This window comes from Anolis sagrei, chromosome 3, assembly GCF_037176765.1.
Source record: "Anolis sagrei isolate rAnoSag1 chromosome 3, rAnoSag1.mat, whole genome shotgun sequence".
NCBI lineage: Eukaryota > Metazoa > Chordata > Lepidosauria > Squamata > Dactyloidae > Anolis > Anolis sagrei.
The window spans coordinates 25,077,944-25,094,368 of record NC_090023.1 but is presented as its reverse complement, the minus strand read 5'-3'; the positions used below and the strand labels follow the sequence as shown (position 1 = coordinate 25,094,368).

Genomic DNA, 16,425 nt, shown 5'->3' with positions numbered 1-16,425 from the left:
ACATCACATTGTTGACTCATGTTTAACTTGTTGTCCACGAGGACTCCAAGATCTTTTTCACACGTGAAGAACAATAGGATCCCATGGAAAGCAATTGTTTTAACCTGGAGCACTGATTTGCTTTCTGGAGAAGACTGAGGCAAAGAAAGTGTTTGAAGAAGGGAAGGATGTTGATACCAAAGGTCCCTAGGAAGCAAAAAATATCCCCTGGGATGACTTATAAATTAGCAAGTCAGGATGCTATGTTAGAAACATCAAGTAGCTGTTTCTGAAAAGCTGCATTATTCACTACGCAAATATGCAATCAAACCTTATTCTTATTCTAAATGGCACCTTTTTTACCTTAAGTGCTGCTTCCAGATACACTTGAATAAACCTATCTCAAGTAGGACAGGAACAAGAATCATCAGATCATATCTGATAGCCATGAAATGCTTATACTTAGGATATGGGTTTCAAGTGAGGCAGAGACACTTTTAACTGACAGTTTTGTTAACCTTGGCTTTTCTCCATCTCAGACAGCAATATAGTCTCATCAAGTTAAGTGATATTGCAAAAAGAAAAACAAAGAAAACTGCTGTGTACTTCAAAGCTAACCATGTACCAAAAAGGGGGAGGGGAAAGGTAGAGATAAAAGAAGAAACAATTACTCCATCAAGTCTTTCACAAGGTTCTACATAAAGCACAATGAGACTTTGGTATCTTGAGGGGTTTGGTTCCAAGGCTCCATGTGGATACTCAAATCCATGAATGTTCTATTTCCATTCCACATAATGGGTATAGTAAAATTGTGTCTCTTATATAAAATAGCATAATCAAGGTTTGCTTTTTGGAATACACACACACACACACACATATACATATACACACACATATGTACACACACACACACACACACACATACAATGCATCCATGGTTAAATCAATGCATGCAGAATCCTTGAATACAAAGGACCAACTGTTGTCCTGCGTAAAAAAAGGGGCTAGCCGTTAGATGGACTAATAACTTCATTTGGTTTCAGGCAGATTCCTCTATTTTTTCTAACTTCCAAAATGTAGAGGTACACTGTATATACAGCAGAGAGATAACAATAAACATGTCTTTTCCAGATGTTGTAATGTCATTTCAAAGAATTATTACCTATGGAATGCACAATGCATTCTAATTCTACATGTGAACATAGATTTTTTTTAACTTACGGAATTTACTTAGATTTCCTAAACCTTTAAACTTGTAATGTTTTTTAAATGTTTAATATGTTTTTAATTTTAATCTAATGTAATTTGGGGGGAGGGGGAATTGTATGTGTTTTGAGGCATTGAATAATTGCCCCTATGTAAGCTGCCTTGAGTCCCCTTCGGGGTAGAGAAAGGCGGGATATAAATAGAGTAAATAAATAAACAATAAACAAACCTGCATAAATTGTTTGGTAAGTTACTCTGGGGGTAAGTGAAGACTTCTCAATAACTGAGCTAAAAGTCCAGGTCCAATATTTACTCCCAGCTATTACAACTTCATGACATGCATTTGCCTGTTTGCATTTAGTCTTCAATTGAGGGATATGTGAAAATCATGTTTTGCTAATTGTGTGAATGGGGCATATGAAAACAAGAGCTGGGGGGGGGGGGGGAGCAATGGCTATGATTACTGTGGACAGTGGTAGTTGTTACTTTTGCTATATAGCTTCTGATATCCAAATTGACTGTATTTGGGTGTTATTATTTTTATAATACACATAATATGATTATAAAACATCAAGAGGGTGGCAATAAAGAGAATCAGAGTTATGAAAAGCAAGTGCTATAAGGAATGTTGAAAAAGCTGGGTGTGTTTAGCATGCTGAAGAGAAGATGCTATGTATACTGTTTTGTTGGAAACCGCCTTGAGTTGCCGATAGGCTGAGAAAGGTGGTATACAAATGCAGTAAATAAATAAATAAATAAATAAGACCAAGGGCCTTTCCAGACAGGCCCTATATCCCAGGATCTGATCCCAGGTTTTCTGCTTTAAACTAGATTATATGAGTCCCCACTGATAGACAATCTGGGATAAACAGAAAACCTGGGATCAGATCCTAGGATATAAGGCATGACTGGAAGGGCCCTGAGAAACAATAATACTCTGCTGTAATAAGAACCACCACAGAGAAGATGGTAAGCCAGTAAGGTTTTCTTGCAAAAATGTTGATTTACTAAACTTTGACAAGTTTGACAACAGAATCAATTCCTCAGGAAGGGTAGGAAACTCCTCTTTAGGGTAGATTTTCAAGTGCAGAATGGATAGCATCTGCTGCAAATGATCTAGCACTGGGAGCTGGATCAGATGGCGTTGTCAAAAACCTACCATGATGACGATGATAAGCAAGCTGTTTTATGGAGCAGGAAGGAAGTGTCAGCCAAAAGGCTCCACAAAACACATTCATTTTTTTCTTTTTTAAATGAATATCAAATAAAAGCAAATGAACAGTGCTAGGTATTAGTAAGTCTTCAAGAAAAGAATTTACTCTGGCTCAATATTTTTCTTGTGGTTTGTGTCATATTGTCATGAGGAATATTATCTAATACGAAGTGTCAGGAATGAAGTGGACTAAGCAGCCAACTAAGTCCTCTATCTTAGACTTTGCAAAAAAACAACAGCCTGAGAAAGAAAGGAAAAAAATTAAAAAGATAAAGACAAATAAAGACAGTTCACTGGAGAAATCACCAACACACATCTCTTCAGCACTAAGCAGGGCTTTGTAGGTTTGAAGGAAAGCATTCATGAGTCTAAGAATAATGGGAAATACAGCAGGTGCATTATTTGTGAAATAAATTATATTTGGTATTTTCATCCTAATTCATAAGCATTAGAATTCTACCAATACACTATGAGCAGTCCAGGGTTACAAACATCCAGCTTACAAATGACTCCTAGTTAAGAACAGTGGCGAGACATGAGGAAATGAGAGAAATCTACTAAATGAAAGGGAAATTCACTCCAGAAAAAGTTATCATGGGGAAAAGGTGTCTCAACTGAAGCTTTATCACTATTTTTTGTTTCCACAACAAGCCAAATTTTTCAAAATCCAATTCTTACAGGGGCAGAAATAATAGTAATAATAATAATAATAATAATACAATAATCCAGTACAACAGCCAGCAGAGTGATCTTGTCTGCTGTGGACTCATCTTATTGTGTTTCAAATAATAATTTTATTTTTGTACCCTGCTACCATCACCCTGCTACTCGGGGCAGCTTACATGGGGACCAAGCTCAGTCAAACAGAGATTAAAATATAACACAGGAAAAACACAAATACAAAACATCATAAAAACATAAACCATCAACAACAACCAATAGCCGAGCATAATGGCCATATACTACACTAAGGGGCGAGGCTGGGCTTGTGCAATACAGCTGCAAGGACAGAACTGACAGGAAAGTGCAGGAGCCAGATGATAAGCCTGGGCTAGAAGGGCCAAGTCAATTAGTGCAATACAACTAAGGGGCAGGGACAATGGTAAAGTGCAAGAGTCAGATATTAAGTTATGGCTAGAAGGGCCAAAATTATCTAGTGAACTAATTAATCAAAAGTAGATTGGAACAGCCATGTTTTTAGGTCTTTTTGGAAAGACGACAAGGTGGACACTAATCTAATTTCCCTGGGGGGAGAGTTCCAGAACTGGGGGGGGGGGGGGGGCACCACCGAGAAGGTCCTCTCCCTCATTGCCACCAACAGCACTTGTGACGGAGGTTAAAGCGAGGCAAAATCTTTTGAACAGGCATGACATTACCTCCCTCTCTAAGTTGGCCTCACAGCCCCAAGCCTTGGGCTCCTATCATTCACCTTGCCCTTTAATCCTCAAGATCTCACCGCCACCTGGTACCTTAAGGTGAAAAATAAGAAAAACCTGTATTGCTTATATGCTTTTCAGAATATTGGACAAAAACCAATCCCATTTATAAAACACAAGAAAGATACAGGAGCCTCTGATTTTACATGTATGTACTAGAAAATCTTATCGTGTTTTTTTTTAAAGAAAAAAATCATTGATAAGTTTTTTCTGTTGCAAGTAGATTTTTTTAAAGCTGTTCTGCCATTCATATGCTTGAAAGTGACAATTCATTTTCTGTCCTTATAAAACATAAAACAGTGACATAAGAACAGTTTCTCATGGGATAAAACAACAAGATCTTATTTTTAAATAATCCAAGGCAATGAAAAAACGCTCTCAAATTCTCTCTCCATAGTATGCTTAAACAGAAGCAAGATTTACAAACAAAATGGGACCTACTCATAACTATCCAATAATTGGCCACTGTAATCGTCACGTCTAATTTCCTTCCAAATGAATCATATCAGAACCCCCCACTCTCTCTCTAGAGTTTTAATTTCAGAAAGCGGACAATCCAGCTTTGCATCAACAGTTGTAAAATTAGTTTTAACTTATTTTTAATTGATTTCTCTTGGCAAAGAATAGACGCTAACTGTTAACTGCCGAGTAGCATAAGCCCCAAGGGCAGATGATAATATTAATACAAGTGGAGGATAAAATGTACGGGGGAAATATTCATTTCAAAGGGAATGGGATGCATCCACTGTTAGGCTACTGGGAAATTTATGAGTTGATCCTAGGCCAGCAACTGCAAAAGCACAGACAAAATAAATGAACTCTACATAGTCCAAGTGTGGGGAGCATCTTGGGCTTTTGATTGGGCTCACTGTTTTGGCCCACAACTTCCATCTGCTCCACCTAGTAATGGCAAGGCATTGGGGAATTTGTAGTCTAAAACATAAGGATAATCCAAAGCACCCTATGATTGACCTAACAGAAGGAAGCCAGAATGAGTCATGACATGATTGGTAGAAAGATTCGCTCGAGTGGAATCAAAATTACTGCATTACATAAAGATTAAATGCTGTGCCAGAGGGGCAAGCACATGGTAATGGGGTATATAGCTGTTATCTCTTCTCCTTTGGGCAGAGTCCCACTATTTGTTTTGCTGTGTACATACAAGTTGGCTCCAACGTACAGCAATATTATCATTAGGGTGTCCTGGCAAGATGTATTCAGATGAGGTTTGCCATTGTCTTTTTCTAAGGCTGAGAGACTCAAAGACGCCCAACGGGCTTCCATGGCTGAATGGAAATTCAAACCATGATCTCCTAGGATCTTAGTCTACACTCAAACTACTACATGATGCTGGCTGCAATTACACTACAGCTGCATAGCAAGTAGAAATTCAACAGAAACAACTTTGTTCCAGTGCCGTCTTATATGGCAAACAACCAGCCTGTTGAGTTCTGTTATTCTGAGCATTTTACGCCAGAAGATGTGAGGCCAAATGAATTGCCAATCCATCCATGCTTATGGATAATAAGTGTGGAGTTTGGAAAAGATACCATTTTGGCCTGCAGCTTCCAAACCACCACCATTACTCCCACCCTTTCCAGCATGCATGCAAAAAAATCCAAAAAAAATTGTTTCCAAGTTTCAAATTCAATCCCCATCCACATAGTATAGTTGTTAGTCCAAATACACACTCAGCCATGAAATGCACAGGCTGACCTTGGAAAAGTCATCGCATCTCAATGTAATGTATCTGACAAGACTGCTGTGAGAATAAAATTGGCACTCACTACACTAATTAAACTTCAAGTAAACAAAAGTAGCAGGAAAGTCTCATGACCATGTTGCATGGAGAGAGGAATTCAGGCCATGGTCCCTACAGAATATTCTCTTTGGAGACATGTGTTATGTTCCAAGGAGGCCCCCACTGGTGCTGAGGCTTTGCTTGAAAGGCACATAAAAGTTTTAGATTGTTTTTATCATGACAAAAATCTTCCTCACTGAAGTCTTGGGTAAACCTCTTGAGGTTTCACAGAGCAATTTCCCTTGCTCTTTCAGTCTTTCTATTTTTTGCTCTTTGTTTTCCTCTTATATGTTTCCTCATTCTCTGCCATTGACAAATCCCTCTACCACTACCATTTTCTCTCTCATTCTTTGCAATCCCGTCTTTTCTCCTTTTCTGACTCTCTGCTACTTTCTTTACACTCTCACTTACTCATGGTCTGCTATCGTATTTCTCCTCTCTCGCCACCCTTCTTTCTCTTTCCCATATCCCCACTTTTGTCTCTCTCAACCTCTGCTGGTCTCCTTTTCCTCTTTTTCTCTCCCCAGGCATTCACAGAAAGGACAGAAAAAGTAGATGAGGTTGGTGCTTCTTTTAGGTTTCCCTGGGACGGACTAGGCTTTTTGCCACTAAACTTATCAAGAAAAGATGTATTTTTAAATAAGAATTAAGAAACAGTACTCACTCAAGGATAAGTGGACACAGATTTTTAGGTTGATTTTTCTTTTACTAAAATGTCTAGAACAGTGGTTCTCAACCTGTGGGTCCCCAGATGTTTTGGCCTTCAACTCCCAGAAATCCTAACAGCTGAAAAACTGGCTGGGATTTCTAGAAGTTGTTGGCCAAAACAGATGGGGACCCACAAGTTGAGAACCACTTGTCTAGACTTATACATGAGTATATTTGATAATTCATCCACTCCAAAATTCACTGTTGTCGGTTTTTTTTTTTTACTGTCTGCCACCCTCTTTTGCTCTCTCTACTCGTAGTTTCTATAGTCTCTTTCTGATCTCTGAGGGATCAGAGTGATGGTTCAAACTTCTTTCCAAAGCTGTTATGGGTTGAATATCTCTCATCCGAAATGCTTGGGACCAGGCATGTAGGCGGGGGGGGGGGGGGGGGGCTTCAACCCCCCCCCCTGAAATTCTCAGGGTGGTCCACGAGAAGGCCTTACTGCTACATTATTTAAACTGTTATGTTTATTCATATCATGATCTGATCGCCATGCTCAATATATCCCATATGCATGGGGCTATTGGGATAATGATACGAAAGGTTTGCTAGGGTAGATCCTCTGCCCCCCCCCCCCCTTGAATCAAACTCAGCCCCCTCCCGAATCAAACTCAGCAACCCCCCCCCCCCCCCCCGAATCAAAATCTTGGCTATGGTCCTGCTTGGGACCATATGTGTTTTGAATATAGCGGGGTTTTTTGTTTGTTTTTTTTAAAAAAGGAATACTTGTATTTATATATGAGCTATTTTGAAGATGGGCCCAAGTCTAAACATGAAATTATGCTTCCTTTATACCTTATACACATAGCATGAAGGGAAATGTACACATTTGAATAGTTTTATGCACAAAACAAAGTTTGCTTACATTGAACCATCAGAAAGCATACGTGTAGCAGGTCAGCCACCAGTGATGACAAATTTGGATTTTTGGGTATTTCAGAATTTTGGAATTTGAGATACAACCTGCATTTACAAAAGCCATACAGTGAAGGAGGTAAGTAGTTTTGCCCTTATTGGCCTCTGAGAGAAGTCACATACCATCACACCTCAGCAGTCATGGTTAAACTTCACTACAACAGAAGTCTATCATCGGAAGCTACAATGGCAGACATAAAATCAGAGCATGACTGAATGCTACCAGAATAATGAACACTGGCTCAAAACCTTCCATCACGCCATGCTTCACAGCTCCAAAAAAGTAATTTTATACGCACTGTCACTCATGGAAAATAATTTCAATGCAATTATTTCCATAAGCCAATATAAAGAACTCGTTTCCCCGCTCTCCTCTCATGACTGAAGAGTTCTCACAAATTCGAGTCCCTTGCCTGGTGAAGCAAGCTGGTAGGAAAGTGAAGCAAAACAAAAGAGGAAAAATGAAAGCGAACAGAGAAGTGGAACAATTTATTTTAGGAAATTAAATGCTTTAATTCTATCAAACTGAGTAAGCCTATTACAACAGTTGCACAATAGATAAGAGAGCAGATTAAAAACAAGAAATAGCACAATTCACTCCCAGCTACTGCATAAAGATGTTTCATTCCTATTATCAGTTTTTCACAGGAAAACCTTTCCAACTCGTTAATCAGAACAGAGAACTGATATATATGCATATCTACATATACACACAGAGAAACACATATACACACAAATGTACAAATAAACACACACACATATATACAAATAGACACATAAATACATGTGTGTGTGTATCTTAATGTCACATTTGTATATGTCCCCCAGTGGCACATTGGGTTAAACCACTGAGCTGCTGAACTTGCTAACTGAAAGGTCACAGGTTCAAATCCGGGGAGCGGAGTGAGCTTCCGCTGTTAATCCCAGTTTCTGCCAACCTAACAGTTTGAAAACATGCAAATGTGAGTAGATCAATAGGTACCACTCCAGTGGGAAGGTAATGGCATTCCATGCAGTCATGCTAACCACATGACCTTGGAGGTGTCTACGGACAATGCCGGCTCTTCGGCTTAGAAATGGAGATGAGCACCAACCCCCAGAGTCGGACACAACTGGACTTAATGTCAGGGAAAACCTTTACCTTTACCTAATCAATGCAGATTTCTTCTATGGAAGCAGCACTTAAGGATTGGAAATGTGTCATTAGTATTTTACACTTATGAGTCTACATTATTTACTTGTGTATAAGCTGAGGGCAGGTTTTGAGGTCAGAATTATGGATTTTGATGTGATCCATGGATAAGCTAATCGTCATTCTGCAGAGAGGGGAAAGAGCAAGAGTCTCCTCAGGGGGGCCATTTTGCCACCACGGCATTCAGAAATGCCAGATTCAATTGAGATTAAAAAAAGGGGGGTCTGTCTTTTTTAAGGTTTTCCTGTGGTGGACAAAGCCCATGCCTTTTACTACTCTACTTAGAGAAAGGTTCCTATTTTGATTGGTGTAGAATACTTACACTGACTGATGGATAAGTCGATCCAGGCTTTTTGAGGCAATGTTTTGGTAAAAATCTCTAGACTTAAACATGAGTATAAGCAGTAATTCTCCATTTCCATACCAAGAAAACTTTAGGTCAAATTGATCTCAATGGGTGAAGGGGATAAGCATTATGCTCAATTCTCACTGAAATTAGGGGAACACATTTCAGCTGTACTGCACTCCTTGCTTTAGTGAAGGTACCAAAAGTACCAAAGTGAAAGGTTACTGCCCACAAGCTGTCTAACAGTCTATTAGAAACAGACAAGAAGAGACAGAATTTAATTTACTAAATCATACTGCAAAAACTTAATATTTACACAAGGAGAATGGATATGGTTTGTTTGTACAAGGAGTACCTCCGGGGGTGTTGAGAGAATTCTTCTGGGATAACACATTTGGCTTTCACATCTAGATGGGTAACAACCTCTTAAAATGCAGAGTCATGAACAGAAAAAGGATCATCTTTGTTGCCTAATAAAGCAAAATGATGATAGCAGAGCAAGACACATTCTTTAATATCACTGGCAGCTATATTTTCAACCACTGAAGTGTCCAAAGTGCCTTTAACGGCAGTCAAGTTAAAGTATGTTACAATAATCAAGAAGGGACAAGAGCAGAAGTAAGAAAATTCTGGTGCTATTTATGCTTTATACTGCATCTCCCAGAAGTTCAAGCCAACATGGGCAACTGTCAAAGAGAATGAGAGTTGTAGTCCAGCAACATCTGGAAAAACATTGTTTTCCAATCACTATCAGCTGACTTTAAACATAAAAGCCTTGCACTGTGTTTCTTTAAGTGGGATACTTGGTTATTGCCAATCTCCTTATCTCACTGTACTCCACAATAAAAAGCTGTTCTTAGGCTTAGGAACAATTTAATATATCACACAAAACGATGGGAGAGATAAGGCAGATAGCAGAAAACTGGGCATCTTGCCTTTCTAAGCAGACTAAAAATCTATTGGTTGAAAACTGAAGCCTGGGACTAACTAGAACACAAACATCTCCTTTTCATTGTTGTAGATATATTTTGCAAATGCCCCTTCAGAAAGGTTTAGGATTTTCAGATCTGAATATCTAACTTGATTTCACATCTTTCACAGATCAATGGCACCACCCTGTGGCAGTTCTTAGGCTTAAAAATGAATATTGGCCTCATTTCATTACTCCATTTCCTTTTCTCTCTTTGTTATTCTTGTTGGTTTGTTAAATCTATTTATATTCGATCTCTCTTTCTCCACAGTCCTCCATCTAGTATGAAAGCGAGAAGTAGTAACTTGTCTAGCTTCATGGCTGAGCAGGGCTTCTGACTTTGGCCCAGGTTTGAGCATCATGAAGCCCTCCAGATGTTGTGGAACTAAAACTCCCAGCAGCTCAAGCCACCACTCCCAAAAGCCGCAAATGGAACAAGTAAGTTCATATTTCCCTTTATCCGTATTATTTTAATACATGCCCTTTGCAATTACAGCAAAATGGTGACCAGCAGAATGGACCTGTTGGAGTAGAATGTCCAGATCCAAGGAAGTCATGCTATCCCTCTATTCTGCCCTGTTCAGACTACACCTGGAAACTAAAATGAGCAAGGGCCTGAAGAACAAGCCCTATGAGAAGTGGCTTAAAGAGCTGGGCATGATTACTTATTTATTTACAATATTTATATACCGCCTTTCTCACCCCTGGGGGGACTCAAAGCGGATTAGTCTGCAGAAGAGATGACTGAAAGGAGACATAATGGCCATGTATAAATATGTGAGGGGAAGTCATAGGCATGAGGGAGCAGACTTGTTTTCTGCTGCCCTGGAGACTAGGACGCGGAACAATGGCTTCAAACTAGAGGAAAGGAGATTCCTAACTGTGAGAACTGCTAAGCAGTCAAACCCTCTGCCCCAGGGTGTGGTGGAGGTTACTTCTTTGGAGGCTTTTAAATGGAGGCTGGATGGCCATCTGTCAGGGGTGCTTTGAATGTGATTTTCCTGCTTCTTGTCAGGGGGTTGGATTGGATGGCCCGCAAGGTCTCTTCCAAAGTTATGATTCTATGACTCAAAGAAGAGCCCCAGAGACTGACTTCAAATCGCTGTGTGAGCTTCAGCTTCTATGGCTCATAACTATATTATATAAAAAATGTTCCCAACAATACTAACTGGAGGTAGCTTATAGTCATCATGACTAGTAACCTCGTATAGCTCTATCTTCCTTTAGTTCATTTAAAATTATTGTAATATCTTCTAAGCTGATGGTCTTCATCATAGCCTTAATTTAAACACAATTTCCCTTTTCTGCTTTCAATTTCCCTTTCTCCTCTCTTTCTTTGCCTTCTCCTTTTATACCCATTTTTCAGGATTGTTCTTCAAAGTAACAGTTCTGAACATTTAACTCTCCATCCAGTAAGAAACTATGGGAGTCACTATCCAAAATAACAGTTGCCTGAGTTTGTCTATTTGTTCCAAGTCCAATATATTCATTGTACTAGCCAAAATCCATGATAAGGAGCTTTAAAAATGCAGAACATCCAAGATAAAATGTACAAAAAGACAATACATGTTTCTAGATAAGTGTTTCTCAACCTGGGGGTCGGGACCCCTGGTGGGGGGGTTGCGAGGGGGTGTCAGAGGAGTCGCCAAAGACCATCAGAAAGCACAGTATTTTCTTTTGGTTATGAGGGTTCTGTGTGAGAAGTTTGGCCCAATTCTATTGTTGGTGGGGTTCAGAATGCTCTTTGCTTGTAGGTGAACTATAAATCCCAGCAACTACAACTCCAAAATGTCAAGGTCTATTTTCACCAAACTCCACCAGTGTTCACATTTTAGCATATTGAGTATTCGTGTCAAGTTTGGTCCAGATCCATCATTGTTAGAGTCCACAGTGCTCTCTGGATGTAGGTGAACTACAACTCCAAAACTCAAGATGAATGCTCACCAAACCCTTAGGAAGGTTGAGAACCACTGTTCTAGATCCTTTTGCCTGACCATGTTATCCCTTTTTGATCATTCTGTCTCCCTCATCTCAACCAATGGGCAGATAAAGATCCTCTGCTTGTCTCAGTCCTCTGTAAGAGCTAAGCCAATCTTTGCTTTGTTGTAATACAAACAGGTCAGATAGGCAAATAAGGTTCCATTTTTCCTCCAAGCAAACTGTGATAAACAGGGTATATATTAGAATACATTACCTGGCAAGCTGGTCTTCATGACATCAATGCCAACCTGACAGTCAGGTTCAGCTGCAAGAACGGCATAATCCCCTTGGTGAGAAACATTGAAGCTGAAATTGGACTCAGCGCTGCCTACGTCATTGGTGAGGACAGGTTTGCCTTTTGAAGTCCTTTGCAATTGTATTTTGTTCCATGGAACATTCAATTTCTCTGCGATTAACTTCCTTATCAGTAGACGGCCAGCCTATGAAGCAAAATGACCAAATGCTACATAAATCACAACAATCCTGTGTTTGAAAAAGCTATATATTAAAAAAACAGCATGTCTTTCAAAAGATATTTGACATCTCATTATGGACCAAAGCTGAACTTCTGTTATCTTTTTAAAAAGAGAATGCAAACACAACATGGACACAATTTTAAATAGAGTACCTGTTCTTCCTCAGAGGTGTTCAGGAAGGTATATTTTCTGTCCTCAGCACAAACATGTGGGGTAATTTGAGTGCATCTACACTGTACAATTAACAGTTTGGCACCACTTTTAACTGCCTATGGAATCACAGGAGTTGTAGTTTGCTGAATCATCAAGACTCTTTGGCAGAGAAGCCTAAAGGCCTTGTAAAACTAAAGCCGCCATTATTCCTTGATGCTTGAGGCCCCTTCCAACTCTCCTATCTTCTGTTTTCATAATGACAGATCTTATTGTATACAATAACAAAACAAGTAAAGATGTAATGCTCAATTTGTCTGGAAGTAAATTATTTCTTACATTTCAGAACAAATATGTCCATAGGCAAAATTCTCAACAGTTTAATAGTACAGGTTGAGCATCCTTTCACTGCAGTTCTAAAATACCTTTCGGATTTATTTATACTCATCACTCACATCCACCACAGCAACTTCACTTCAGGATGTCTAAAGCAAAGAACACACATCTGAAAAGGGGGGAAATGGCCATTGACTATCTGGCATAGCAATTTGGATTAGGAGCTAAATACGAGAAAGATGGTATTTTAAACTGGATTGTGGATGTTCTGGTTCAGTTCATGGAATGCTAGCAAAGAAAAATATAATTGAAGCAGGGTTTTGAAGTAATTTCACTGCATACATTAATTATCTGTAACATGATGCTTTTGGGAATAAAGGCATAACATAGTTTTTGCTATTACCTATAACTCTTCAATGTTAATAATAATAATAATAATAATAATAATAAGGCAACAATAAACATATCTGTATTTAATAATAACTTTATTTTAATACCCCACCTCCATCTCCCTGAAGGGCAGCTTATACATGAATCAAAATGTCCACAGAACATCAAAACAAAACAATCAATTAAAAGCAAAAAAAACCACAATTAAAATAATGTACAACAAAGCATACCAATAAAATAAAACACACTTAAATAAAACATAAGGGTATACAACACCAGCATTAAAAACCCACTCAAAAATGCACAACAAAAACCAATAACCAGAATACTAAGATGGGCATGATCAGGGTATAAAGAGGACTGGGCCTGAGATAGTGCGAAACAGTGTAATCTAGGATCAGGGGATTGGAAGAAGTACAGAGAACAGAGTACTATCTGGCAAACTAGGGACTCGGCATTTATAAGTAGGGATTAGTCATTCTCAAATGCTTGTTGGAACATCCAAGTTTTCAGATCTCTATGGAAGGAGGACAGTAAAGGGGCTTGCCTACTCTCCCTGGGGAGGGTGTTCCAAAATCGGAGGGCCCCAAAAAAGCCCTCTCCCTCGTCCCCACCAGTCATGCTTGTGACAATGGTGGGAGCAAGAGGAGGGCCTCCCCGGTGGATCTTAGAGCTGGTGGAGATAGGTGAGGCCCAAACCCTTTAGGACTTTGTAGGTCATAACCTGCACCTTGAATTGGGACCGGAAACTTATCAGCAGCCAGTGGAGCTGCTTTAATAGGGGCGTTGTGCACTCCCTATAATTAGGTCGTTAAAAGTTTTTGTACATTTACAATAACAAGTATAAATTCATTTTTTAAAGCAATGACTGGTACAAAAACATTAATTTATTTTTAGACTCCGTGCCATTTTCTGGAAGCATCTTAATGTTCAAAGAATGGGAAATATATATGTCTCAACAAAATACACCAATAAACAAATCTAAAAATATATACCGTAGCAGCCTTGGCATCACGGCCGAAAACAAACTGTGCAATGCGCTCCTTCTCCTCTGGCTGAATGAGGCGCATAGCCAGCAGCCAATCCTCACGGCAAGGGACCCAGGCAGTATAAGCAAAGGCCCAACGGATGCTTTCCATAGCAGGTTGCAACAAGGAAATCACAGGGCGCCAAAACATCTACCTGGTAATCTCAAGGAAACATTCACAAATGGGGAGCAAAGCAAAATGTCTTGGACTGGTGCGTTTTGCGTTCAAACAAGATGAGTCTGAATCATAGTCTGAAACCTTGCAGTCTTGTTCCTTCACAACATTGTTAGAAGTCTGAATGGGGTTTAACTCAAAATAGCTTAAATATGAAGGATAGGAAAGTCTACAAATGAAGTCCCTGAATATACAGTGCACTGTTTTTATGCCTGATGAATGCACACTTCATCAGACCCCTTTTTAGGAATTGCAAAGAAAACTGAAAAGTTTTTAGTTGAAAGCCGATTCCAAGCCTTTGAACTCGACATTGATCGTCATCTGTCTGGGATGCTTTGAATGTGATTTTCCTGCTTCTTGACAGAGGGTTGGACTGGATGGCCCTCGAGGTCTCTTCCAACGCTATGATTCTATGAAAGGCCGTTCCAGGTTTTCTATTAAACCTAGTTTGTCACCTTAAGAAAAAGAGCTTGTAATGAGACATCTACATTGCAGTTGTATACAAATGAATGGAAATACACCTCTCACTTTCTATATGGAGCTTTTTCATTTAAAGCATTTAAGGCAAGTTACTATTCCTGTCCATTCTTTCCCAGATACAATGATTTAAACCTTTAAAATCTGAGTCTTGATCTATTAATATAAGGACTTAATCTAAAAATGTAAGTTTTAATATAAGGAATGAACCTAAAACCAAATCTAGTATTATATAGTCTTCATCTAAAAACTATGATTTAATATTTTTACATAAAGACTTTACCTAAGAATCTGGGATTTAATATTTATTACAAGGACCCGGTTTAAAAATCTGACTTAATATGTTGATAAAAGGACTTTATCTGAGAAACTAATACTTAACATATTGATATAAGGACTTAATCAAAGAATCTGAGACTGAACTAATTGATCGGAGGACTTTATCCTCCAATCAATCAAGGTTTTACATACTGATATATGGACTAAGAATCTCACATTTAATATGTCAACATGAAGACTTAATCCAAGAATATGAGACTGAATGTATTGATAGAAGGATTTAATGTAAATATCAAGGACTTAACATATTGATACAAGGAAGTTATCTAAAATTGGTGACTTAATAGATTGATATAAGGAATTTATCTATAATCAGTGACATTATGATATGAGTTTATCTGAAATCTGAGGCTTTATATATGGCTATAAATATGTAATTTTAAAACTTAAAATTTAATATATTAACATAAGGATTTAACCTAAGAATCTGAGACTAAAGGTAATATATTAATATAAGGACTTCATATAACAATTTGAGACTGGATACATTAATATAAGGACTTGATCTATGGATTTGAGATTTCAAACATTAACATAAGAATTTAACCTAAGAATCTGAGACTAAAGGTAATATATTAATACAAAGACTTCATATAACAATTTGAGATTGAATACATTAATATAAGGACTTGAACTAAGGCTGTAAGAGTTCAAACATTAGCATAAGGATTTAACCTAAAAATCTGAGACTAAAGGTAATACATTAATATAAGGACTTAATATAACAATTTGAGATTGAATACATTAATATAAAGACTTGATTTAAGGATTTAAGATTTCAAATATTAACATAAAGATTTAACCTAAGAATCTGTGACTTATGGTAATATATTAATATAAGGACTTCATATAACAATTTAATTATCTAATTATCTAAATATCTTGGTGTCACAAAGTAGCTGCATACAATAACATCCTGTGGAAACTTATTGGCAGCACATGGGCTGCAGACCCAAAATTAGCAAGAACATCAGCCTTAGCCTTTTCTTACTCAACTGCTAAGTATGCCTACCCTGTTTGGCATAGGTCTGCCCATGCAAAGCAGGTGAACATAGCATTGAATGAAACATGCAGAATAATCACCTACACCTGTTAATAAGCTCTACAAGCTAGCTGGCCTTGCCCCCACCCCCCACCCCCGATGTACGATGGGAAGTAGCTGCTAAATGTGAGAGAAATAAGGTTGAACACTGTGAAAGCCATCCACTACATGGCTACCAGCCTCCTCCCAGCAGACTCAAACCAAGGAAAAGCTTTATGAGACCTACCAATCCTCTTGGTGTCCCCCCAGCAACAGCATGGGTAT

General features: G+C 38.6%; 1 protein-coding gene across 2 annotated transcripts in view; it reads right to left on the bottom strand.

Moving 5' to 3' along the window:
* AASDHPPT (aminoadipate-semialdehyde dehydrogenase-phosphopantetheinyl transferase) overlaps positions 1–16,425 on the bottom strand; it is a 30,192-nt gene that overhangs the window by 12,823 nt on the left and 944 nt on the right. For both annotated transcript variants that reach the window (XM_067466544.1, XM_067466543.1), the window contains exons 2-3: positions 14,097–14,758; positions 11,964–12,189 (exon numbers count right to left, since the gene is read on the bottom strand). In XM_067466544.1, coding sequence (XP_067322645.1) covers positions 11,964–12,189; positions 14,097–14,279 — 409 coding nt within the window. In that variant the 5' untranslated portion in view covers positions 14,280–14,758. The remainder of the gene's footprint in view (positions 1–11,963; positions 12,190–14,096; positions 14,759–16,425) is intronic.